We start from the raw sequence: 25,312 nt of genomic DNA, 5'->3' as shown, positions 1-25,312 counted from the left end.
AAATCCACAATGCTATGTTTATGTTTATTATTAGTGCTTATTTATTTCTTTATTTTGAGACACAGACATAACATTATGTTAAAATTATCTAATCCAAATGAACTGAATATTTCTCTTTGTAATTAAAATACATAACCATAACCAAAAATACATATTAGAGCAGAAGATGTCACTTCAGTCACTAATTTCACTCGCTGATTTGACAAATTGTGCCCACTTTCCTTTCATTTCACGCCAAACTTCCTGATATCAAAGCTTGCTTCACACGTTCTGCTTACGTAGCATGATTTTTGTTTGTGATCATTAAAACGTCAGTGTTTTTGTAATACACTTTAGGAAACTCTTCAGCCGACACATTTCTTTTTGACCATTTAGTTGGTAGTTTGGTTTCTGGATTTTTTTCTTCATCCGTTCAAATACGCAGGTTGTCTCTGCTCATGTTACAAATACCGGTTCTATATTAGTCATGGCGATTAAAGCTTTTCAGTGTTCAGTTTCCATACTACACACTACAGCCATTGTGGTCTCAAGAAACTGCACCTGGTTTCCTCCCGGTGAACAGAAACTCTCCCTCTTTTAATATCACATAAGTATAGCATTAAGCACGGTGGACAGTGAGTGGTAATAGAGACATTCATAATTAAGGAGGAAAAATACTTCCTTTGAGTACTTTGGCGGATGATTTTATGGCTGTCTGTGGACTTCATTTGTCAGTGAATTATTTTCACAATAATGCATATGCCGTCACAAAACTTAGCAGGTGTAAAGTTGAGGTCAAAATGAAGGTTGGGTTCAAAGATGGACGTTTGAGGCTGGTGTGATCCTATTGCCAGATGATATCTACAGTTATATTAACCCAGAATAACTGCCATTGATGTTTAAAAACTTGATTTGCGACAGAAGGATACGGGCAAGAGTGAAAAGGAAGGCTTATAAGATGGTAGCGAGACCAGCTTTGATGTATGATTTCGAAACTGTGGCACTGACAGGAGAGAAAAGACAGGAGGCTGAACTGAAGATGTTAAGATTTTAATTGGCAGTGATTGGGAGGGACAGGATTAGAAATTAGTGTATTAGAGAACAGCTGAGGTTTAGAGTTTTGGAGAGAAAGCTAGAGAGGTGAAGCTGGGATGGTTTGGATGGGTGCAGAGGGATAGTGGTTATGTTGGGACAAAGGCTGATGAATGTTGAGCTGCCAGGCGGCAAGAAAAGAAGACCACAAAGAAGATTCATAGATGTAGTGAAGAATGATACGAAGAGGGTTGGCTTGACAGATAAGGTCGCGAGGGACAGGGTAACATGGAGGCAGATGATCTGCCGTGGCAACCCCTAAAGCAGAAGCAACAGAAGAAGATGATGATATAGTGCATTCTTCTACAACATCGAAACCATCTTCCTAATGTCATGTAGGTCCCTCGCGTGCTGCAGATTAGGGGTGTTCAGGGACGCTCAGTCTGACTGGGCTCTGAGGAGTTTGGAAACTGGATCAATGCCTTGGGCTCTCTGTTTTCTTGAGCAGCTTTTAGCCTGCTGGGAGAGGTTGCTGCTGTTGGAGAGCGTTGTTGCCATGAAGGGGTGTGCTGGGTTCCCAACAATAGTTCAAAGTATCACCCACATGAATGTGAGGATCAAAGATTTGCCAGTGCAACACTGGATTGTAATGGCACATTATTTACTTCACCTGTCAGTTGAATTGTTGTATACTGATAGTAAAAAGTGATGGAAGATGCATATTTCCATTTCACTACGTTGCTTTGCCCCATTCCACTGTATGGTCGTGCTGACCTTATTAGAATTTGTTTGCTGTTTATGTGAACAAGACCTTTCTTAAATCACATTGGTCAACCTACATTTACACGCGCTATCAGATGGGATGTGAAAAGCGTGCCGCCGCAGCTTAGAGGAAGAGCACCGCGGATAAATTCGCTTTAGAGCACCGCGGCACCTGTGACATACAAATAATTTGCTTCTCAGAGGTTTACACTGCGCAAAACAATAGCACCTGTAGCGCTGGGTGACAACTTATCTGCCCCAGCTGAAACAGGAACAACATGCTCTGTCTCAGCGGTAATCTTTGATCAGCTGAAACGCTTTCTGTGATAAACATTGACTCGATCCCCATGGGCAATCACTCTATAGTACTGGCATCATGGGAGGTAATGTATGCATAGACGTGTTGAATTCGCCTTGGGCCCCTCGCACAAACACTCACACACACGCACGGACACACACCGTGCACAGTGAGATGAATTGCTACGCCACCTAGAATAAATACATATCAGCTACAGTGAGCTGGGGCGCTTTGCTCTTTCCTATTAATCCTCAGCATGGTGATTTATTGCAGCGTGCTTGTCAACAGCCATATAGTCCCCTGGAACTGTGGCCATCCGGGAGAAATAGTAGAGTTTAAGACTAAGGCCCAGCAGCTGCCCCATAGTCTATTTATGTGCATTCTGGTCTGGTCCACGCTGAGGGTGAATATATGGGTTGGTTGAACAACAACATTTTGCGCTAAGAGGAATGGGGCTGTAAAATAATCTATTTGCCATAATCCAAGTTTTAAATTGATGCCTTCCCAGATGTCACTGTTGTAGAGATTTGCATTTGCCAAGGTGAAAGGCCTGGATGCTCAGAAATCAGTTGTGCGCAGGAGAGTGAATGCTAAAGGGTCCTCCTGTAAGTTATTTTTATACTGTGTATGCATGGCACTGCATATTCAGCTCTGGGTGTTAACTCATCCGTTTGATTAATATGACTTCCACTGAAAAACACAAGAGTGGCAGTAAAGCAGTGGGACTCTTTATTTAACAGCACCATCTAGTGGGCATCTCTGTGGCAAATAATTCATAATTCAAATGACAAATGAGAAATCTAAAACTGCGAATTGATCCTGACACTAAAGACTTGATCAGACTTTATACATTGATCAATTTTATGTTCACTTATTTATTTGAAGACAAGAGTCCTGCATGTAAAAGGAGAGCAAGAATTGTCCTCATATAACCATGAGATTTGATTTCTGCCTTAGAATTTTAGTGAACAGGGTAGTGAAGGACTTATAATCCTGCTTTTAATATGTATATGAATAATAATAAGAAGGAATCCACCTTGGAAGTTGGTACAGTGCAAATTTATTAGACCACATGTCCCAGTGTAAGTTGCTCTAACTTAAAAGCACTGGCAATAAAGTCAGTTTTTCTGCTTCTGTAATTGTTACTCCACCAATACGCAACAGCTCTTTAATGGAAATCACACTTTTTCATGCTAAAATATAATTGGTGTTATCAATCATTATCACAAGCGCCTTGAGGCGACTGTTGTTGTGATTTGGCACCGTATAAATAAAATTGAATTGAATCAATGAATTTACTTTTCTAAAAAGGCAAAAATTGCAGTTATTTTCTTACTTCCTGAAAAGAAAAATAAATTTTAGTGGTTGAATGTTAACCTTGATTAATTTTTGACTTCTCAGAGAAGTTCAGTATGCTGGCTCAAATTTGAAATGAATAAAGTTTGTGGTTTATGACATAATACATATTAATATAACTGTTAGTTTTAAACAAGTTTTTGGCAGATTTCTACAATATTTGTGTTTTGTTTTTGTTACATTTCAATACGTTTGTTCACCACTGTGTTTGCACACTTCTAAGAAGGCCCGATACATGCTCACTCGCTAAAATAAAGGCTTTTTGGTACTTTTCTAAACCTACCACGAAAGCCTTGCATAGATTCATTTAGTGGAAGGTTTTTGGGCATTGTTTTTAATTTTCTTTGCTACAATTATTCCCCATACATGAGTGCCACTGGTTTGAGGGACACCAATAACTCTATTATCTTTTCTTTTTTTTTAAGAAATTCCCCACTAATTAAAAGCCAAACAATTTATTTTAGACTTTTATCACTAATGAGTTTCCCCAGATCTGTGAAGAGTGGTGTATAGCTTACCTTATCTTACCAAATGTCACTTAAAAAATAATCCACAGCTACTTGAAGGAAAGAAATCAAGTAAATTAATTTTTTACTCTAACTTGTCTCTTTTCTGCCAAACACGTTACACTCACATATGACTTTAGGGCAGGATGTGAAAGTCTATATATCTGTAACTGATAAGACAAAGAACCAGAGAAACTACTGTGAAACTACTCGAGTGGGCCTCACATCTGAAAATACAGTATCAACTGTAATTATTGCAACATGAGCTTTATTATTTGTGTCTCACTAGATTTAAAAAACAAAAAAACAAAAACAAATATAATTTTACAAACACCAAAGCATCTTAAACTTCAACTGCTGTTTTCAAACAGGATGACAATTTTTTTTGGATTGATTTAATGTGAATATTGACAGTTACAACACATGACTCAGAAAACCCACAACAGGAACAGAGCACCTTTTTCATACTGCAGACGGCAAGGACACTTTGACTTGATAGCTACATACAAAAAACAAATAAGGCCACTCCACTTTAAAGCGTTATTGTCCGTTTGAGAGAAGACAGCGGCTTTCTTTGACTGAGTTTCCGCAGTGGTAGAGGACCTAAACAGTGGAAACTAAAAAGGTCTACGGAGCTCACACATTTCACGGGTCACTGTCACATGTTACATTTTAGAGGGAACTGCTATGGCTAATGTAGGTGATTATGAAGTTTCCAATGTGCTTTTCAGAAGAATGAACTTTAAAATGTGGTAAAAAACAAAAAACCACAGGGTAGATAAGCCACTGCTCATTAATTTTCAGCAATTACCCGTATTAAAAATGTTATGACAATGAAATGGAAGGACATCACTTTAGTTTGAGTTTAAAGCTACATTAGTATATTTTATTACCTCTTGTTTGCATCCGATGAAATAAGCCTAAAATATTTATAACACTGTTTACTCTGAATGTTCAGTTACCACAATTTCACATCACTGTTCAGTGAGATTAAATCAAATATGCTAGGTAAGCCTTGATGGTCCATCCGTGAAGAATATTTCAGTTACTAGAGATTGAACAAAGTTGGATTGGCTGTTACAGTCAGTTACAATGATTGACAGCTAGATGGCGCTGTGAGGCTGTATTTGCAAAGAAAGCCCCCCTCCTCCAAAACAAACCCATCTGGTCATCTCTGCTCCACCTACCCATTTTATTTAGCTCCTCTCTGTCTCCAGCTCTGTTCTTCACCTCCACACCTCATCACTCCTTCCATCTATCTCTCACCCTTCTCTCCTCAAGCCTCTGTATCCGTTTCCATCCATCTTTATCGCTTCCTCCCTACTAACCCCCACCCCCCACCTGCTCTGTCCTCTACTGAGCAGCAACAGCCTGGGTTTCGCCTCCGGAGGTCACCAGCTCCATGAGGCTTCCTGAAGATGGTCGGTTCACCCCGGTGGCCCAGCTGAAGAACATTCTGAGGAGGGAAAAAAAGAAAGGAGGAAGAACTTTTTGAGTAGTTGAATAAAACCTTCAATACCTTTTCATGTTCATTCTTATATATATTATATATGTACAATGTGCTGAACCTTTTGGTTCTTAGTAAGTGTGTTTGCTTTTTCCAGTTTATTTGTTGGAGTCAAGGAGGCACAGATGTGTCTGGAAGATGAGCCACACCTCAATCATATTCCCCTGATTGTTTTATAAGATGCTGGCAGCGTCAGTTCTCTTTTGCTTTCCCTCTGGTGGGCTGGTTTTATTCCCTGGGCGACATCCTGCTCTATGACTGCAAATTCACAGCCTAAAATGGTACTGTTAACTAGGGCTGCCACAAACGATTATTTTGATAGTCGACGTAATCGTGACTAGTCGACTAATCGTGGCAGCCCTACTGTTAACTGCAGTTAAATACAACGCAATGGTCACAGAGTTAGTTTCTCACTCAGATCTGCCACTCGCTCAATACATGTGCATCTTATGTTGAAAACAGTCAGCTTAGAGCTTCATTACAGGATATCGCTGATCAGTGGTCGATGTCAAAGCTATATTTTTCTTTAATATACTGTCTGTAGTTGTAACCTTATTCTTTGCATACATTTACAACTCTTTCCGTTTATCCCCCGTTACACGCCAAATAACTGATCAGCATACCTAAATTTGTGGGGTTTTTTTTTAGTTAAATAAACCGATAACTCAACACCAAAGATGCCTTCAAATACCACGTGAGCTAGTCTGTTAACTTAAAACAGTAACATAAAATCTAAGTAAAAACAGCTTATACTGGAAGTCAGTTTGGTTTAATAGATGAACAGTGGCCAGAAAGGTAAGCACAGAATAACAATAGGTGCTAAAACAAACTAACCGCTACCTTCATTAATTTCGGGTCACATAGACTGTTTCTATTTCTGTCTCCAGACCCTCATCTGTTTCCTACGGGATTATCAAAGTGGATCAAATCCCATCTAATCTTCACTGGCCGACACAGACATAAACGCAGCCAAAGCCAAAGCCAAAGCATTCATTCAGTTGTACACCAAGGATTAAAAGAAATTAACAAATTTATCAAAGCTTTAAGTAAAGGCAGAGTGGCTCATGTAGCTCAAAGTTCTATTTGTTAATAGAAGTTTAATTGTCTCATTGCTGTTTAAAACCCCCCAGAAGAAGTCTATTTTGCCATCTTGTGGTGCAATTCTATATTTTAAATTTTATTTCTTTTTGGGTTAATGATATTCATATGCAGCCAAACCTTCAGATCCTCAAAAGAAACCAATTCCAGTTCATGAAGATGTCAGAATACATAATATACATATAAACAAAACAAATCTGTCCTAACAGATTTTTTAAGCAGCTACTTGCAAAACACTTTGTATTCTGTGTTCATGCCTCCTCATTCTTGTGCATAATTAGACATCCTCAGGTATTTCCAGTCACTTTAATGTAACGTAGTTTGATAGCTGGAAGTGTTTCTGTGATCCCAAGCATCAAAGGTAAATGTGACGATTACGGTGTCAGTCCCTGAGAATCAAAGAGCTTCTTAGTCCAATGCTGAACAATCAGAAAGAAATTCTGTTTCTTTGCCCACACCATCTTAATAACAGTGTGAACAATTGAGAGTCAGCAGGGGGGCCGTTGTGAACAGAAACACGCAGAGGAGCTGTACAGCAGTTGAACGATATCAAAGCATTTAAGAAGTATATTAATTTAAAATGTGAATGCCCTAATAGAGTGCAGTTGGAATTTTGCATAATAGGGCTCCTATAAAACTGAACATCTTGAACATTTCACCATTTGAAAATTGATAAAAACATATACACACACCCCCAATCTAAATAAAAACAAAGAAGAGAAAAAGACTGCTTTGGCACTCACTCTGCAATATACTCCAGCGGTGTCCAGGTACTGAAATCTGCTTTAGGCATGAACTTCCTGTTCATCGGCGTATCCAAGGTAACGCTGCCAAATGAAGCCAGATGACAATCAGGGTGAGTAGCTGCGTCTGAGCAGCACAGAGGAAGCAGAGTGTGCAGACTGCAGCATCTCCACACATACTATATATCACATGCAGTTTCTGAGGGGTTGAAGTCATTTTATAAGCATACTAAAACTGCATTTCACAGGAAAATCGATTATTCCGTATAAGTTAGACATCAACATTCAGCTTAAAGAAAAAAAATGTTTAGGAATTATGGCAAAAGGCACAGGAGGCTTATTTTAAACTTGAAACAGCCATCGCTCAGACAATAAGGCTTGCAGTTTATGTGCTTGAGTGAGGACATTTGCATTGGGCGTGTTATCATCTGCCAGGGCAATCCTGTATTGTCAGACTGTGTATTCCTGCAAAAGCCATACAATGGGTAAACAACATTTTTATTCTATACTGTGCTTTGCAGAAATGTTCGGGTTACTATATGGTGGTGCCACAGCATCAGAGACCTGCATGCAGCAGAAATGCAAGTCATGGGGCTAATGTTAAACAGATGTGACAGAATGCTGGAGAGGCAGCCTGGCCCCATACTGGAGGAAAATGCAGCCAAACAGAGCGCGAGGGGTGGATACACCCCCTAACAAGACATTTCTTTCTTCTCATGATGACAGTGCAAAAGCTGCTTTTATATCCAATAACTAAAGAGAGAGCGCAATGATGCAAATACAGCTGTGTGTCATTCATCTAAAGCATTCATGTGCAGATCCACCGCGTGGAACGGGCACCCTTATTCATCTTTTATTCCTGCATCTTATCCTCACCTCGTACTTATCTATCCAACATGACAAAGAATACGTGGCACAGCTAATTTTATAGCTTTCATCTTCAGTCCTTTCACCGACTGCTTGCCGTGCTGGTGTATTTAAAGCAGCTCTATACATGACTTTTATGTTATGGTGAATACAGAACACATTTTTAAACCTGCGTCTGTAGCACAAAAAAATGACTTGAATTCATCCTACCGGTTTGTCAGTCCTGTTTTATTAATAAAAGTCTGCTGCTGGATATGGATTAGAGACAAATCTGTTCCCTAAAAATATTAAAAACACACTAGAAGAAGCAATATACAGTATTACCCTGCAAGCGGAACACCAGCACACTATCCAAGGAAAAAAAAAATCTTTTTTGTCATAACATACAGTACATGCTTTTGCTAATACAGGAAATCTAGGGGTTTCTGTGTTACCATAAAATCAACTATTTTTACCCCATAAAAACAATTCAGGTGGGATCTGAAAGGTTAGTCCATGTCAGCAGGACGAACAGGAGTGCAGAGGCACCTGCAGACAATTCCTTGGTAAAACCCAGTGTGGAAAAAGAAGACATGTAAGACATGCAAGTGTAAGATTTATTTCTGAGTAAAACCCAGGGAGCCATGTTTCCCTTTTCATTTCCATTTAAATTCTAATTACAAACTCACTACACACAGTAATGAACAGTAACTGTATAATATAATTAAAGCCACTTGTTTTCTCATAATAAAAAGAGCAACTTGTGTTTTGAGGAAAACACATTTGTGTGAATTGTACAGTCAAAAAAGCTTAAAAATATATTAAAAACTATTGTAGCTTCTTATTTTAAAAGGTTAATAAAATCATGCTAGGCCATATAAAGCTATTAAATTCTATTAGCTTCAGTTTGTTGCTTTTTGCTAGCAGGGATAAACCAGAGATTTTACACATAAAGTGTGCTCAGGATCATCTCGACTAAGTTTTAAAATCTTTGAAAAACAGACTGGGGATGAAAGTTGGTAAGGACTGCTTTTAATTATTCAATACTGATAACTTTGTTTCCTGTAAGTCTGGCTTTCCAGTTGTATCTGCTGTAAATACAACTAATCTAATCTGAGGGTGAGAAGAGAGCAATAGACTTTTCTAGTTTTAATCTAGCAGAGAAGACTTTTTGTTGATTGTTCCTTTAAGGACAGCACATGCTAGAGCTGCTTTTGTACACCTTGATTGTGTTTTATTTCAGTACTCACGGTAGTATAGCGACAGCAGCAGTGTCGGCAGGCATCCCACTGTTTTTTGCTGCGAGACTCTGACACAGCTGGTGGACGGCTGCTTTGGCCATGCCATATCCTATCATGCCTGGGGGTTGCAGTGGAAACATTATTATTTTAGTATCCTGGAGAAAATTCAGCTTGCAAAAGGCAACGCACAACACAATATAATCGTTACACAGAAAGTGGACGGTACTGATTTGTTGAGAGGGGTCAAGTGGACAGACCAGACGTCTGTGAATCTATGTGAGGAACATCTTGAGACTTTCAAATGCTTCCCTGTCTTTTACATGGTTTGTAAATGTTAATATCGACTTAAGGCTTGACAGTCTGCTTACTTGCATACTGAATCTGTACATGAGCCCAGCCTGGGAGAACGAATTTTCTGACTCTTCAGCATCTGGAAACAGTAAGCGTCTCTTCCCCCTAAATGATCTTATGAGAGGCTTATAAATCCCCAACCAATAGAAACGAGGGGTGGTGGCATGACTTTGCTCTCAAGCTTTTGTTTTTCCTGCAAGAGCAAACACTAGTAAGGAATACCAGTCTTGCAAATGCATCCACTCACTGTATACTGACCAGATTAGAATGCGAATTTAGACAACCAGACATGTTCAGCCCATCATTAAAAAACAAAAATCTGATTTCTGGCTCTGTTGCATGAATACATATACATTCACCTGAAAACATTTTGGAAAGAAGGGAAAAAATAGAATTTACACTATGCAGACTCACATTATTATCTGCAATATAATAGTTCCAAAACATGTTGCGAATTTGCAATTTTGAGTTGTTATAGTTTGCATTAGACGTTTGATAACCGCTGCGCCATCATGCTGATCACCTCTCTCATCTGCTTTATTCTTCAATAACTAAGCTTAATTATTTAGTCTTGTAACAGACACACTCAATAGTTACCAAATGATTAAACTCCAAATCTCATGCTGATAATTTAGTGATTCTATCTAACAGCAGCTGCAACTGGTTGCAGAAAAACAAATGCAATAGGTGCCAACTAAGGTTTTTCCAGTTATATACTGACTCTAGGATTACCACTGCATCCACTGGAAGTCTCTTCATAGTGTCTTCATCTCTGTTCTGTATGAGAGACTGCTTTGACTACTGACTTATCATCTAGTGAATGTTAAATGAGGCCAGAATGGAGTTCTCCAAGGAATTTAAAAGGCTACAAGTTGCATATCTGGGAGGATAATCACAAACCATGAAAATTTCACGAGGCCAAGCAAAGAGCTCTGCATTCCTTTTGAACTGTCTGGGGTTCAAACTCTGCTCTTAAGCTTAACTGTGGGGTCAAATTCTCAAAAAGGGCAGTCATAAAATTTCCAACCTTTTCTTCACCTGCTGGCTTTTTGTTTTTTCTTTCAGATTTCTAGTAAATTGGGTTTGCTCCTCAGAGAAAGAAGCTAAGAAACAAGATTGATGTGCTACTGGGGTATGTTGAGCCTAAACCCAACTTTGGTAACTTACGCTGAACACAGAACCAAGTCGTGAGCAGGTTTTGTTTTTTTTTTAACCAAGTTTTGGGTTGAAATTGGCCGAAAGTGCCACATTTTTAGTTTCTTTTCACAACTTGCCCCAAATGCAGTATATATTCTTTACTGAAGGAAAACACTTTACACATGTTGGACCTTACTAACACCACCAAAATGAAGCTCTAAAGTAAAGTTACAGAAATGCAAACTACACAAACTGGAAATGTACAAAAAGGGAATTTTCATGTAGATGATGCAGAAAATGCATATTTTTTTGTGGTCCCTGTTATGAGGGTCATGCCCGTTATCTCTGACTGGGTTTTAGGTTTTGTCAAGACAGCAAACACAAAGAAAGCCTGGGTTTGTAAAATCTGCTGCATCGTAAATCCCTCTGAAAGACAACGAGTATGACAAAAACTTTTAACTACTTTAAACATTTGGCCAACCCAAAATCAACGTACATTTTCAGTGTATTAAACGATTCCCTTCATTTGGTCTGTTAGCTCACACACCTGCAGCATTTAACAGCCTTTTCATCCATTAAACTTTGATGAACAACAACAAAGTCAAAGTCAGTACAATTACTCATCCTAATATCCTTTCCTGTTTCCTCTTCATAGATGATCTGGATTTGGCTTATTAACTCTCCACTCATCTTGTTTGATCAAAGCACTCAAAAAAAAAAAAAAAAAAAAAAAAAAGGATGAGTGTAGGTGCCTCTTAAACCAGTTTGTTACATTTCTTAACATTTGGTACTTGTTATTGCCTTGTGTTTATTTAGAATTTGAAGATTTTTTTCCCCACATGTTTACTATGCAGAGCTCTACCTAAGTGCTTGCACTACAGAGAACAACTAAAATGCTTTAGTCTGATAAGTTAGAACACTGCATGGGGACATTGTGTGAGGACCAACAACTGCTGAGTCACTGTCTTCCTAAGCCGGCAGCCAATGAGCTCTTCGGCTCTGTGTGGGCTGCTGAGCCAGGGCTTTGTGTAGCTGTAGAATTGGATCATAGCCCATCACATGGCCAGCTTGGTCACAGGAGGGGTTTTTACAAATCACATGGCCCTGGATTTAAGCCTTTATGGACACTACATGAGCTGAAGAGCTGGACCAGTATCACATGGTAACAAGGCTGCAACTAACAAAGTATTTGACTATACCAATTAATCATAGATGTAGACTTTAATTAATTAAGTTGAATAAAGTGATTTCTTTGGACTCTGTCTTAATTGGTTGTTTAAGTGGCTGAGTATTAAACAACCCCATGGACGGCCTGTTCTAGTATGTAAATAAACATAAAATCGTTAATTTTAGACACTTTGTTCCTAGCACCCTGTCGCAAAAAACAAACTTAATTTGTTCTAATTTCATTAATTTAATATACAAAAACAAACAAAACAAAGCCAAAGATATCACAGTTTCACAGATATAAAATGTGATTTTGCACCAACAAGATGAATGCTGAAGAACTATTAACCAAAACACAGGAGTGGTACATCTTAAATACTACCTACAGCATCTGAACAGGGTCTGACAGTCATATCGTTAAGAAGCAGGAAAAAAAAAAATCCCTGAAAAACCTGACACAGGAACTGAAGAATGCATCTAGCCCTTCAATGAATCCATCTACTCCTCACTGAAGCCTCATGAGAAATTGTTTCAGTAGAAGGCTGGATGTCAAGAAGATATTATTCGTGAAGGAAGGCAAATGGCGAGAACCAGCCAAGGTTTGCCAGATTACAAAAAGAACTGCAGTGAAAACATGTTGTATGGAGCGATTAATCCAAATTTGCACATTTCAATAAATCGCTACACCCATTTCCCATTTTTTTTTTTGTTTTAAGAAAAAATTAAATTTAAATTTACTTTTGGTCTAATTTATCTATTTTCATTAACCTAATTTTTTTATTTATTCACTCTTGCCCCAGATATCTTAAAACGATTAAGCAGGTCACGGTTGAGTCGATTGCTCAACAATACAGGGGAAGGTTTGTAGTAGACAAACATGCTGTTTTGGCAATCAAACCAATTACTTTTTGTTTGTGAAACAGACTCACTAACCAGTGAGCACCACTGCTGCCGCAGAGCTCATCAGCGATTCTGTCTTGCTTCTTGGATCAATGTTATCGACACATTTCGCCCCCAATCGCACACACTGCTGTGAGCAGGTGCGCCTCTGATCAGTGTGTCAATTACCCTGGTCAAAGTCTGTAACCCTGAGGAGCGGGCCATCAGTTCGCTATGATGAGAACAGTAAACACGCAACAAAAACTGTGTGCCTCACCTCCAGTGCCTGACTGGGCTGCTTTAGCTCCAGCCAGAGTCAGCAGTCCACCTGTTTTTAGGTGCAAGGCAGCAAGGTGGCTGGAGATGGTTGAGGTCCACACGCTCTGTTTCCACATCAAATCACTATTTTTGTAAAAGTCTGTAGGAGAATACAGAGAACAACATCTTAGACTGGCTCTTCAAAGCAGTGCCGAAAGCTACGAGTACCTCGAAAAGGTTTGTTTGATCTGTACAAAAACTTGATTAAAAAAGATCAAATTACCATTTTTACAGGATTACTGTGTCAGATTATTTCTTGACTTGGACCAGAAACGTCCTGAAGTCTTACCAGACTGCCTGATAACCCTTCATTGCCAAAAATCATTGCTGGCACGTAACTCATCTATTAAATGGCGAATTGCTGTTTATAAACACTGGTATTTGTAAAGATTTAATACACTAAGTTGTTAATCTGAGCCGGGTAGACCAGCTGTTTTGAGTAGCTTCAATAATGCCAGCCTTTTCATCTTTGCCAGAAAGCGAGTGCCTTATCCTCCAAATGTTTGAAATGGCTGAATTTGCGGCAACCACAAAATTCTTATTAGCTGCACAGTGCACATCAATTCTGGCACTTCAAGAGAACTGCTGCTTTCCCTTTGCTGCCAGGTACAGCTATGGAATAAATACCAAAAAGCTAACTGGCAGAACAAAAATCTGGCAAGCTTTTGGCCCCGCAGAACAAGATTTAAACACTTCTAAGTAAATGAGATTCAAGAAAAAGTCTAATCACAAATATCCCTTAGACTTTATTTAATTACAAAGCAAATTGTTTTCAAGTTCACAATTATGCATGGGAGACTGCAGGAAAGCTGGCTGATTATTAACACCAAAACAAATAATAATAAAAAAAAAAAGGTTGAACTCTGACCTTTGGAACTACAGTTTCCTCCCGCCCATCCTCCCGCCGCGCACAAGATGGCATCCACTTTCTGTTCCCCTAGCAACTGGGCCACATCTGCCGTCACCTGCACAAAATGAGAGCTAACTGCTAACACAATGACATAAAGCCACTGGGCAGACGCACGAGCTGAATGGCATTTAAATGTCAACTAAGCAGCAGCTGGAGAGTGTTTGTTCTGGTAAACAAACAAAGGAGGATAGCTGTAGAAATTATCCTCACTCAGTCAGTGTACTGTTAGATTTCTAAAAACACACTTTTCATTTTATAAAGTGCAAAAAATATCTTACCAAAAGCAATTATACAGAGAGAAAGGATGCTACCGATTTTTATCAAGGTCACATAAAATGGGCAAAAAGAGATGCATCAAATGATAAATATATTTCTGTGTGTCAAATAAGACCGCTCAGATCAGCTTTAATAGTTTTACCTACCTTGGGTTTTTATACCTCTCTACCCTTAGACGCTCTCAATGAACAGATTTGAACTATAAAAGCTACTAAGGGGTTCAAGAAAAAGAAGTACAGTTTAGATAACCATTAATGCTGCCTAAACAAATAAGAAAAAAAAAAAAATCATCACAGTAATCTGACTCTATCATAACCTCTCTACTACAAAAACCGAAATCCCCACTTTCTCAGTTGACCTGAACGCAGCATTAGCTTACACACATTTTAGCAACTCTACTATTACTGAACAATGCAAATAGTTGTAATAATAATAAAAATAACAATAATAAATTTAAAAAACAACAAACAAATGTCATTAGAGTTATACCAAAGTCATATGAAAAGTCTGACTTTAGCTGTCGCAGTAACAGCCCTACTCCTGTCTGTTAACGCTTCAGTTTTTGCACTGATGAGTCAGAAAGATCTGCAGAGCACCTGTCCTGCTTGCTCGGTGAAAGACTCCGTCATCTTCACGATCACGTTTTCATTAGCCTCTTCATTTGCAACCATGTCGATGCTGGCGACCCACTATTTAGTGCACAGAGAAAGAGAAATATAGTTAGCTCACCGTTTATCAGTGCTAGCATGCTAGCGTTAGCTGTCACCACTCACCCATCCTTTAGATTTGAAATACTCGACACACTTTGAGCCCAGAGCGCCTCTCCCACCGTAAATGATCACCCGGTTAGCAGCCATGTTCACGCTCCAGTTACCCGTCAGGAGTGAGAGCGAGAGAGCTGCAGGGATTGAGTTTAGAAGAGCAGAAGGAGGAGGAATAGGAGGCGTTTCTCTGAATGAGCAACAAGTTGGTTGAACTAATGCTGCGTTCAACGACTGTAGGAAATCACCCACTCCAAAGTGAATCCTGAAGCGAAACAAGCTGAGAGCTGAAACCAAAAATTGCAGTTCTTGAAATAGGCACTGGAGAGCGAGTCAATTCCCACAGCCAAACTTTACAGCAATAAAAAGCACGTGGTCAATGCCAATACACTGAAAAGGAGTATAGAAAACTTAATAATAATAATGACTTTAAAAAATAACATGCTTATGTTACAGGTAAAAGTTTGTCCTCCAAGGATAGGAAGCTGTACCTGGTAACTCTCTGCTAATTTGAGTTACTGAACAGAACCTGACCATCTGCTGTTGGTGCATTTTTGTGAGCAAAAGTCTTTTAAAAATATTATTATTATGAACGATGGATTTAGATTTAGGTTTTAAAATTGAATTCAAGGCAGAAGTGCCTTAAACCTGAGCTGTTTTAACGGCCGACGGCAGGTGAAAGGCTGCTAAAAGGATTCTGTTTGAACTCTATGAAAAAATGGCCTTGTTGTTGTCTGACTTGTTGTTCTTTTACCTAATCAAACACTTTACAAAACACTTTTTAGGCTTACTCGCTGGAAAAACGTTAGTGAATGAACATGTGGCTTCATATCAGGGACTTGAAAACTCGATGGGTCACACCACAGCGGGTACATGCATCATCATATGACTTTGTCATTTGGCAATAATTAGCAAGTGTGTGTCTTACCATTGAACCCAGTGACTCTGGATGAAAACATACAGTTTCTGGATGCACCTTGCTAAATCTCCCTGTCTTCAAATGTGGTTCCTTTTTATGGACAAAAAGCTAACACTGAGAGTTCAAAATGTTAGTCCAGAACCCAGCAGGTGACGTTCTAGAGGACAAGTGTCAAACACAAGGCCCGGGGGACATAAATGGCCTATTAAAGACTCTAATCTGGCCCACTAAGTGTGTAGATTTTGATCTTTTAACTATATTTTCACAAGATTTATAGCTTTTCCAGTTGAGACAGACTTCTTTCCCCAACCCTGTTACCATATATACGACACCAAAGTAATTAACTATCACTTAAACAATTAAGTGAAAGAAAAGTGGCTGTTTTTCCGCTATCTACTATAGCTATAGACATTGGGTTTTTTCTGTTTTGTTTTTTTGTTCTTTGTTTATTTTACAGTGAGTCTACAATCAAATACTGTGTTTGGGAGGTTTGTTTTGTTTTTTGGGAAATTAACAAATGCTACATGTTTTATAATTACAGAAGAGTGTGGCTGAATTTTTAAAAGCTCGCTTATTTAAATGCTAAAAGGTTAACTGTATAGCTGCACCAAATGAAGCAGTTGCTTGTAAAAAGACTACATTCACATTCACATGGGAGTTTTAAATGGAGATTTTCTCTTTAGAATTTGAAAAATCTCTGTCTCAATGAAGATGCAAAAAAGAAAAGAAAAGGAAAGAAAAAGAAGGAAAAAGGTGGTGATATAACCTTAACTGTAAAGAAATGTTAGCCAATCAGCAGCCAGTAACAACAGAGTGCATGCAACAGCAGAGATTCTGGTGTCAAAAAAGAGAAAAAGATGATTTTCAAAAGCTCTGTTCTTAGTAACCAATAAAACTATTTACATGTACATGGCAAGCCATAAAAGGTAGAACAGAATAGCTGTTGTCCTTGACATTGTGTGTAAATAAAACATGTTTTTGTTCAGAAAAGGGTAAAAACATAAAGACTTTGTTTTTTTACTATACAGGCACACATAGCATTATTTCAAAATTTCATAGCTCATAGTGAGTCTACGCTAGATAGTCGCAACATTGGTGCCCTTAACCAAAATCCCTATGGAGAATATGAATGGGATTTTACTTTCAAGTCTCATTGTTTGAGTTTTATTGTAGAAAAATGTTCACGTCTGGTTTGAAAAAAGTAGATGGCCAAAATACCAAACCCAAGGCTTCAAAAACCACTTTTAAATGTCTTTTCTACAGTTTGTCTATCACACAAGGTTAAAAGTGAAAATGTTGTTAGATGGTTTGGATTATTTGTAAAAAAAAAAAAAAAAGAAAAAAAATACACATCTTAATCTTTATCTTCATAGCAAAATCTTAGTTGGACAGAGTGATTCATCTTGTCTGAAGCTTGAAAATGTCAGTGCCCAAAAGCTATAATGGACACAAAGATGTTTTTAAATGACAAGTGCTTAAGTAATCTAATAGCCCAGGCTGCTCTGAGAATAGGTTTTCATTAAGGAAAAGTAAATGTCTACTGAGTTTTATCATACATGAATATATTACAGGCAAGCCTAGTGTGCAGTAATGCAGTTCTGCGTGAATTCACCTATAATGCTAAAATTTTGGTAATTTCCATTTTCTGTATAAAATTAATGCAGTAATTTCAGATACGTTACAAGGGGGAGAAACAATTAAAGGCTGATGTTTTTATATTTTGCATTTGAAAAAAAAAATAGCATCATTTTCACTAAATTGTATAATAGAAAAAAACTTGCAAATGTTGCAGATCTCTTAAACCATTTAATTTTATATAGTGAGCACTAGGTGCTGCTATAAGGCTACAAGGTTTACAACATAGGACTGAGCTCTGTCTTTCCATTAGTTGCTGCTGTGCTGCCTGTGCTGAGCCAAAGCGGCATGCCAACGAGACATCCCTGCCTCTCATGAATTATACAAACAAGATGGCCCTAGTGAAGCCCCGATCTGTCACTTCACACACCTCTGCTACTGGGAATAAGTGCTTGGTTTGTCTAGTCTGACACACACACACACACACACACACACACACACACACACACACACACACACACACACACACAGGAAAAAGAGGGTTAGAGAAGCAAATACACACCTTTCCAGTGTTGCAAACAAACGAATTACACCTTCCTTTCCTGCCTGTCTTCCTCTCTCCAGAGAAAATATATTAAAACAAACATGCACACCCACACATCTCCTCCAATGTGAGATGAGGAGAAACTGTGTGGGTGAAGGGAGTCAGTGAGGCTGACCAAGTTCAATAGCTGGCTGATACAAAAGAACACATGATAATTATGACCCAGTATCTGGTTAGTTCAGACCTGAAAAAGAAATCCTGCAGCTTCCCAACATTCGACAAACAAACAGAATTAGAGCTGCATCAAAGGAACCTGTGCCAGGTTGAGTATTTGTCAGCAGCTTGGTATCTCATGGCATGAAGTGGACACAGTAATGACAACAGCAGCAACTGCTGTTGCAGAATGGGGTTTATTGGGGCAGTGGTGGTGCTTGTCCAGAGAGGAGAGATGATAACTGATAGGCTGCTAGTTTCAGAGCAAGGACAGGAGTTGGGGAAAAACTACGGCACTGGGAAGACAAATAAGACCAGAACTCTTGTGCCTTGAGGCGACTGGTGTTGTGATTGGGCGCTGTATAAATAAAACTGAATAAGAATTGAACTCCAAAATGAATGAAATGGCAACTTTTTCTTTTAAACTTTAATGATGTCTGTCCTTGGGCCTGAACTACTAAGCAAGTTTAATATACCCACAGTGTCTTTTATGTTATCTGCCTTAACTTAATGACTACCAGGCAATTACAACACAGTAGGTGTTGTAATTGCCTTAACACAGTGGTGTTAAAGTCCTGCGTTAGCAACATATGGTAATTGGCCAAAGCTGGCAACAATGTGTAAGTAACATAATCTTTAATGTTTACCTTTTGATTCTTTTCCAGTGCCTGTTATATTACTTAGATGCTCTGTTATGGTGTATACGTTCATTTTAGCACCATTCAGTCAGCCACAATCCTGTTGGTTTTAAGAACAGAACAAATATATCATCAGAAATAACTCAAAAAAAATAAACAAGCTTTCTTGCAAATCTAACATAGGGTCAGCAAGTTGCATACCAGGCTTTATGCCCCCATTTTTAGATTTATGTCATAGAGCGTTAGAGAGCAAAGAAATAGCTCTGACATAGCTTGGAGTCAGCAGGAAAAAAATAAGTAAGGAATAAGGTTCCCCCTGCTTAGAATCTGCATCCCCCATTGATGTTGGCTAGAGAAATTCTAAATGTTTAGGCAGTGTGCTAAAATTATAAAGCACTTTAATGTCTGTATAGCACTTTCTACTCCTCAGGAGACACTTCATTTATACTCTTTGATCCACCATCTTGGATGTAAACTGTTCTGGAGCAGGCTGTACATAACAGATAGACTTAACATCCAGGTCTCAGGAGTGACATCACCGCTGCCTTAAACCTGGATGAGACCTCTATGTTTTAAAAAGAAGTCTGATTGTGTAGAAGTCTATAGAAAAAAACAGCACTCAGCTCATTTTCCTGAGACTTTTTAAATACAGCATGATGTTAATTATGTGCATTATGGTCTCCATTAGAATCCAGAATGACAATAAAGGAGATCATGCTTCAGGGTGGGCCTACCTTGTGATTGATAAGTAACTGCCAGATGGGCGTGAATTGTCTCTACGTTCTCAGTGAGCTCCACTCTTCCCTCTTCACATCTGTTTCACAGCAGGATTTCAGTAAGCAATATGTGACATCATAGTAGCTACTTTTATTTTTATCATCTATGCCAAATATGCAGCAAAATACCTTTTTGATGGGAAAAACCTGGAATTAAACTAATTCTAAGCCTCATTGTACAAGCCTCTAATGTTTGTATTATACAGTACCATTGTTTTAGGGGGAAAATAACGTTAGCGGCAGTAGAAGATTTTAATCATGCTGCTTCATTCTCGTGTTTTCAGCTGTGCCCAGTACTGCTTAATATTTCATTTGATCTATTCTGTATAGATAACTTAATCAACTTGTAGTGCTCTGAAAAGTCCGCAGTGGAAATAAAACAATCCCCACTGTGCGTGACAATGTGCATTACTTTCTGCAACAATCCACAGCTCTGTTCCTAAAGATTTCCTCACATCTAAACTGTGGATTGAAGCAGCAGGTGAGGTTGTTTTTTCTATGACCATAAAAAGAAAAATAATTTCCACAGACATATACTGGTCCTAACGTAGCGGGATATATGAAATGTGTCCTTACGGTCTCTGATGTAGCGATTCTTCTCACTACATGAATCTTCCATTAAGTTAACCCGGTACAAAACAGCCTAAAGGGGATGCAATTCACAGTTCAACCAACAGAAAAACAGTGTGAAAAAAAGCTCAGGGTCTTTACCTTTTTAACTTCGTTTTACTCAATTTACATGTTTGCTTTAGAGAAGTGATTTTATTTTCATTTCCAATATTGCTCAGCTCTGCTGGCCTCTTTTAACCTTCCTAACCTCACACATTAAGCTCAGACTTTGTGATGTCTTTTGTCATCCCCGTGCCATGTTTTGTCGAGTAATGTTGATTGCGTGCGTTTGTCGTTGTAGTGCAGCACTTTGTGAAATTTGCTTTTGAAGCTACCTGTAAAAATACAGGATCACATTCATAAGTGGCTGTGCTCTGTTACCTTCTGGAATGTATTCTGTGCGTGTTTGAGCACACCGATGCCTTCAGAAGAGGATTGATACTGTATATAAATTCTGTGGTTATGCATAAAGCCATTACTCATGCATTTTAATGCATACATTTCTTGCTGAACTATTTTATACTTTGACTTGACACCCTACGTGTTCTGCCGTGTTAAAAAACAGAGCTTAAAGGAAAGGTTAGATTGTCTGAGTGAAACATTGGTCTAATGCAGGCTAAATTTGTACAAATATGAGTATTTATACATGCAGCAAAATCAGTTATAGAAAATATATTCTTGTACCTTCTATTTGGGAAGGTTAGTTTGTTAAAGAAGAAAAATGTTGTTTGATGTATGTTCAGTACAGAGCGATATAATGTTTGAATGCCTTTGCTATTCTTCAGCATGTGATAGTAATTCTGAATAAGTTAAACACACTCATGAAATACTTGTGAAGACACGTGAAGATAAAACAAGTGTAGGTGCAGACAATAAAGCTACTGGTGTTTTGGCTTATTGTTACACTGTCACATCGTACTGAGATACTTGAATAGAGCAGGGCTCTATCGACTGTTATAACAGAACACCTGTGCTTTTCTTGCAGTGACAAGTTGAATTGCCCACCTCAATCTATTGATTTAACAACAGGTGTGTTAAAGGGCTGCTTATAGCAAGACTGGTGTTCTTAATCTGACACCCGTTTTCCATGTTAGAGAGTCGTACGTTCAGTCGTCAGAACAATTGAGCATTTTACACTAAAATATGGTTTCTACAGCATTTGGATGCAATTTTTAAATTGCTGCAGCATTTGTTTAACTTTTTTGTTAAATTTTTGTGTTTTTAAAACTGTGTTGAAGTGCTGTAATCTCTGTGGGTCTGGACACTGATGTTATACACTGTACATTCCTTGCATAACAGAGTAATTTAAAAGGTGACATTGTCTCAAATCAAATGCCAAAATTTGCAGTGTGCTTTTCCAGCATTACCCAGCACTCAAAGTGCTTTAGACTACAAGCCACATTTTGGTCATACAGCACTTAAATACAGTTATAGCACTTCATCTACCTCAGTAACCACAACATTTTATGCACAGTAGTAATGCTCAGCTCTCCTTAGTGAAAACAGGATACCACAAATAAAATAGAGTGCAGTCTTGACCCACCCCTCATTATTTTACTAATGGGGGTGGTTGCTTATTGAAACATGCAAACGTACAAAGAAATATATTATGTAAGTTAAAAACTAAATCTATACAGTTCTAACAAGCTTGAAAGTCAATTCTTGGTATCACCACCTTTATTCTTCAGCACACTTCACTTATTCAAGCTTGCCTTTAACCTCTTCAAGTAGTCTTCAGGAGTAGTTGAAAGTCCAAGGGCATTCAAAGCTGCTCTTTGGATGTCGGCTGTCTTTTGTTCCATTCTCTGTCAAGATGATCCCACACTGCTTCCATAGTTTTGAGGTCAGGGCTCTGATTTTCATACATATATGACAATTTGAATCAAAAGTTTCACATTTGGATTCAGTCCATATAATTCGTTACCAGTGATTTTCTGTCAATTTCTTGTATAACTTTGAATGCTTCTGCCTTTTCTCCCAGTTTCCATTCCTTCAAAAGTTTGACAGCTACTCTTCCACTGAGACCATTCCTGCTGAGGCTTCTGCAAACAGGCTTTTTTTCATGGTGTTTGAGGCCAAGACTTAAGATACTGCTCAGGTGTAGATATTTTTGGGGATCTGCCACTTCTTTTGTTAGCACCTTATCCAATTTCCTCAAGAGTTTCAACCTCCTAAGACCTGAACTCTTCCACGGCATGCATTTTAAATTTCTCTTTGATATTTGGGCATATTGGGACCCGATGAATGTAAAAACAAAGAATTACCAGATTTTATTTTATTTTTTTACCTTATTTTTGTTTTTAGGAAAACTAAGAGCCACATATGAGGATATTCATTTAAAATTTTGATAGAACAGTAGCAGCATAATGTCCTTGTAAGTGGATATCAGGCCCTTGTAGAGGAAAATTGAGTACTTTTTTTTTTTTTTAGCAGCATAGTGCTTTTTTCCAATTATTTTTTTAAAAGTCAGGTCAAGGCTCAAAAAGCCCAAAGGCGCTATAAGGGTGGCAGCTCACAACAGTTTTTGTTTGTTACATGTTACAACAGAACATAGCTGTCAAACAAAACCCAAACAGTCCTGACCCGCGACAATATGAAACAGGGAAATACCACCGTGTAATCCATTTATTTAAACAATGTAACTGTATTCTAAATACCACCTTTTTAAACGGTAACTGTAACAGAATACAGTTACTGATATTTTGTATTTTAAATACGTAACGGCGGTACATGTATTCCGTTACTCCCCAACACTGGATAGGAGTGACAGAACCTTCTTACTATTACCACCAACTACGGTGTTGGATCAGACCACAGACGGCAAATAAGGTTTGTTTTAGCAGCTATGACAAAAATGACCGTACATCAGTTGAAATGTGAATGTGCTGACTTATTTGTGTAAATGCACCTACGTCATCAACATAGCAAGCATACTGTGGAAATACAGAATCTGAAACACATTGCCAGTGAAAGCAAATGGTGTTATACGGGATTCACATCATCTTCACGCTTACCAGTCTGTTCAGTGACTCACTGTCATTATGTAAGTAACGTAAAAAAAATAACAAAATACTGGAATGGTAATGAAATACAAGTATTACATAAAATCCATCCACAAATGTGAAGTGAAGTATAATACTTCCCAAGTTTCTACAAGTTACTGCTTCAAAGTCTTCTTTTGAGCCCGGAGCAAGAAACACCTCAGATACTCTGATCAGAAAATCTTAGAGACTTGCTGGTGACACAGAGCTGCGCTAATTCTCTAATCTAGACTAGAGATGGCACGATACCACTTTTTTATGTCCGATACCGATACCGATATCATAAATTTGGATATCTGCCGATACCGATATGAATCCGATATAGTGTGTTTTAATCAATAAAACTGTTTTTTTAAAAATATCTTGCTGCATTTTGTATAAGTTCATACTCAAGTTTAAAACAACAACTACACTAAAGCTATTCTGTTATACCTATATGCAAAAAAAAAATATTTATAGTTCAGCAATACTGATCAATCTAATAAACTTAAACCTACACCATCCTCCCTATTCTGGTATTTTAAAGAGTACTTAGCGTAAATATTAAGCAACCTAACTAATAGGGTTCCAACTCCCAGCAACAACAAAAATAAATAAATAAAAAATAGGGAACCACCCCTCACGCTCCACCTCATGATGCTTAATCAACGTAATCAACCTTAATTTGATGCAGTGTGAAAAAAAAATGCACAGAAATCAATTATTTTTCAAGAAATATTAAATAGATTCAACATCTTTCTTCAACAAAATTGCAGACTGTACAGATGGTACCTTCCCAAAGGAAAAAGTACTATAGCTTACTAGGGTATATATATTAGACTTAATAGTCACTATATACAGTAATTGACTTCTATTCATTTTACATCAAATTAAAACTTTCGGTGTAAGATTCGGATAATTATTTATTAAAAGCTAGACATTTTAAATGAGAATAAGAAAGAAAAGTATGTCTTTGTGCCCCCTTTTCCCTGTTAATGCCCTATCGGCCCCCCTGGCTAAACTTTGCTAGATCCGCCCCTGCACAGTTACCAGCGTCAGCTACGTAGAAAAAGATCCTCGAGTAGAAAGTAATAATAAATAAATTCTAACAACAGCTGATCAAGCTTAAACGTGCTGCTGTTGTTTAGCCGCTGGTTTCCTCTTTCTGGTGCAAAGTGGGCCAAAAACAAACCAGAGAGATGGACTCGCGACAGAAAAGCCGATCAGCTGATCATTAAGCAGTTTCATGATTGAAGTAGCAGCAAGAAGAGGCAGTCGCTCCATATATCGTTTGGTAAGCTTAACGCAGGAATGCTTTACAAACATTCAGAGATGGACTTACACACTTGCTTTACTTCTCTCGGGGATAACTTTGTCGGAGATGAAATGCCGGGTTGCTAGCGAAGCTCCAAATGCTATCCAGACCACCGACAGGTCCCGCATGCCACAGCCGCTCTATCACGTGATGCCTACTGCTCCGACGTGCTAACTTTCTGAGGTGAGTTACGGCGTGTTGCAAGTTTTGTGAGGTGCTTTCGTGATATTTAATGGATCGGATTACATTTTTTATTTTTCTCCGATATCCGATCCAGTAATTTAGGTCAGTATCGGACCGATACCGATACGTAATATCGGATCGGTCCATCTCTAATCTAGACAGGTGCCTGGCCTGTCAGAACACAGAAAGTGAGGAAGAATCTCGAAATGCTCGCTAATTGGTACCCAGCCTAAAGCCAAGTGAAAGGGAGTTATAGTAAAGTGATCTACATAAAATAAAAGCACAGTAATTATCTAACTTGTCTGTCTGAGCCGTCAAGAAGTCCCAAATTATAGCAACAAGTATACTCTCCA

The 25,312-nt window shown here is 38.4% G+C and overlaps 1 protein-coding gene across 1 annotated transcript; it reads right to left on the bottom strand.

The window, feature by feature from the left end:
• Positions 1–4,306: 4,306 nt before the first annotated feature.
• qdpra (quinoid dihydropteridine reductase a) lies at positions 4,307–18,495 on the bottom strand. The gene is made up of 8 exons (XM_080901313.1): positions 18,450–18,495; positions 15,180–15,454; positions 15,003–15,095; positions 14,089–14,185; positions 13,180–13,320; positions 9,378–9,486; positions 7,282–7,365; positions 4,307–5,389 (listed from the first exon to the last, which is right to left on the bottom strand). Exons 1-8 carry the CDS (start codon positions 18,478–18,480, stop codon positions 5,287–5,289), a joined length of 933 nt encoding a protein of 310 aa, XP_080757439.1. The 5' UTR covers positions 18,481–18,495; the 3' UTR covers positions 4,307–5,286.
• Positions 18,496–25,312: the final 6,817 nt, after the last annotated feature.

Source organism: Rhamphochromis sp. 'chilingali' (assembly GCF_963969265.1).
Source record: "Rhamphochromis sp. 'chilingali' genome assembly, chromosome: 13".
Lineage (NCBI taxonomy): Eukaryota > Metazoa > Chordata > Actinopteri > Cichliformes > Cichlidae > Rhamphochromis > Rhamphochromis sp. 'chilingali'.
The sequence above is the reverse complement of the archived record's forward strand: the minus strand, read 5'-3'. Positions and strand labels throughout refer to the sequence as shown.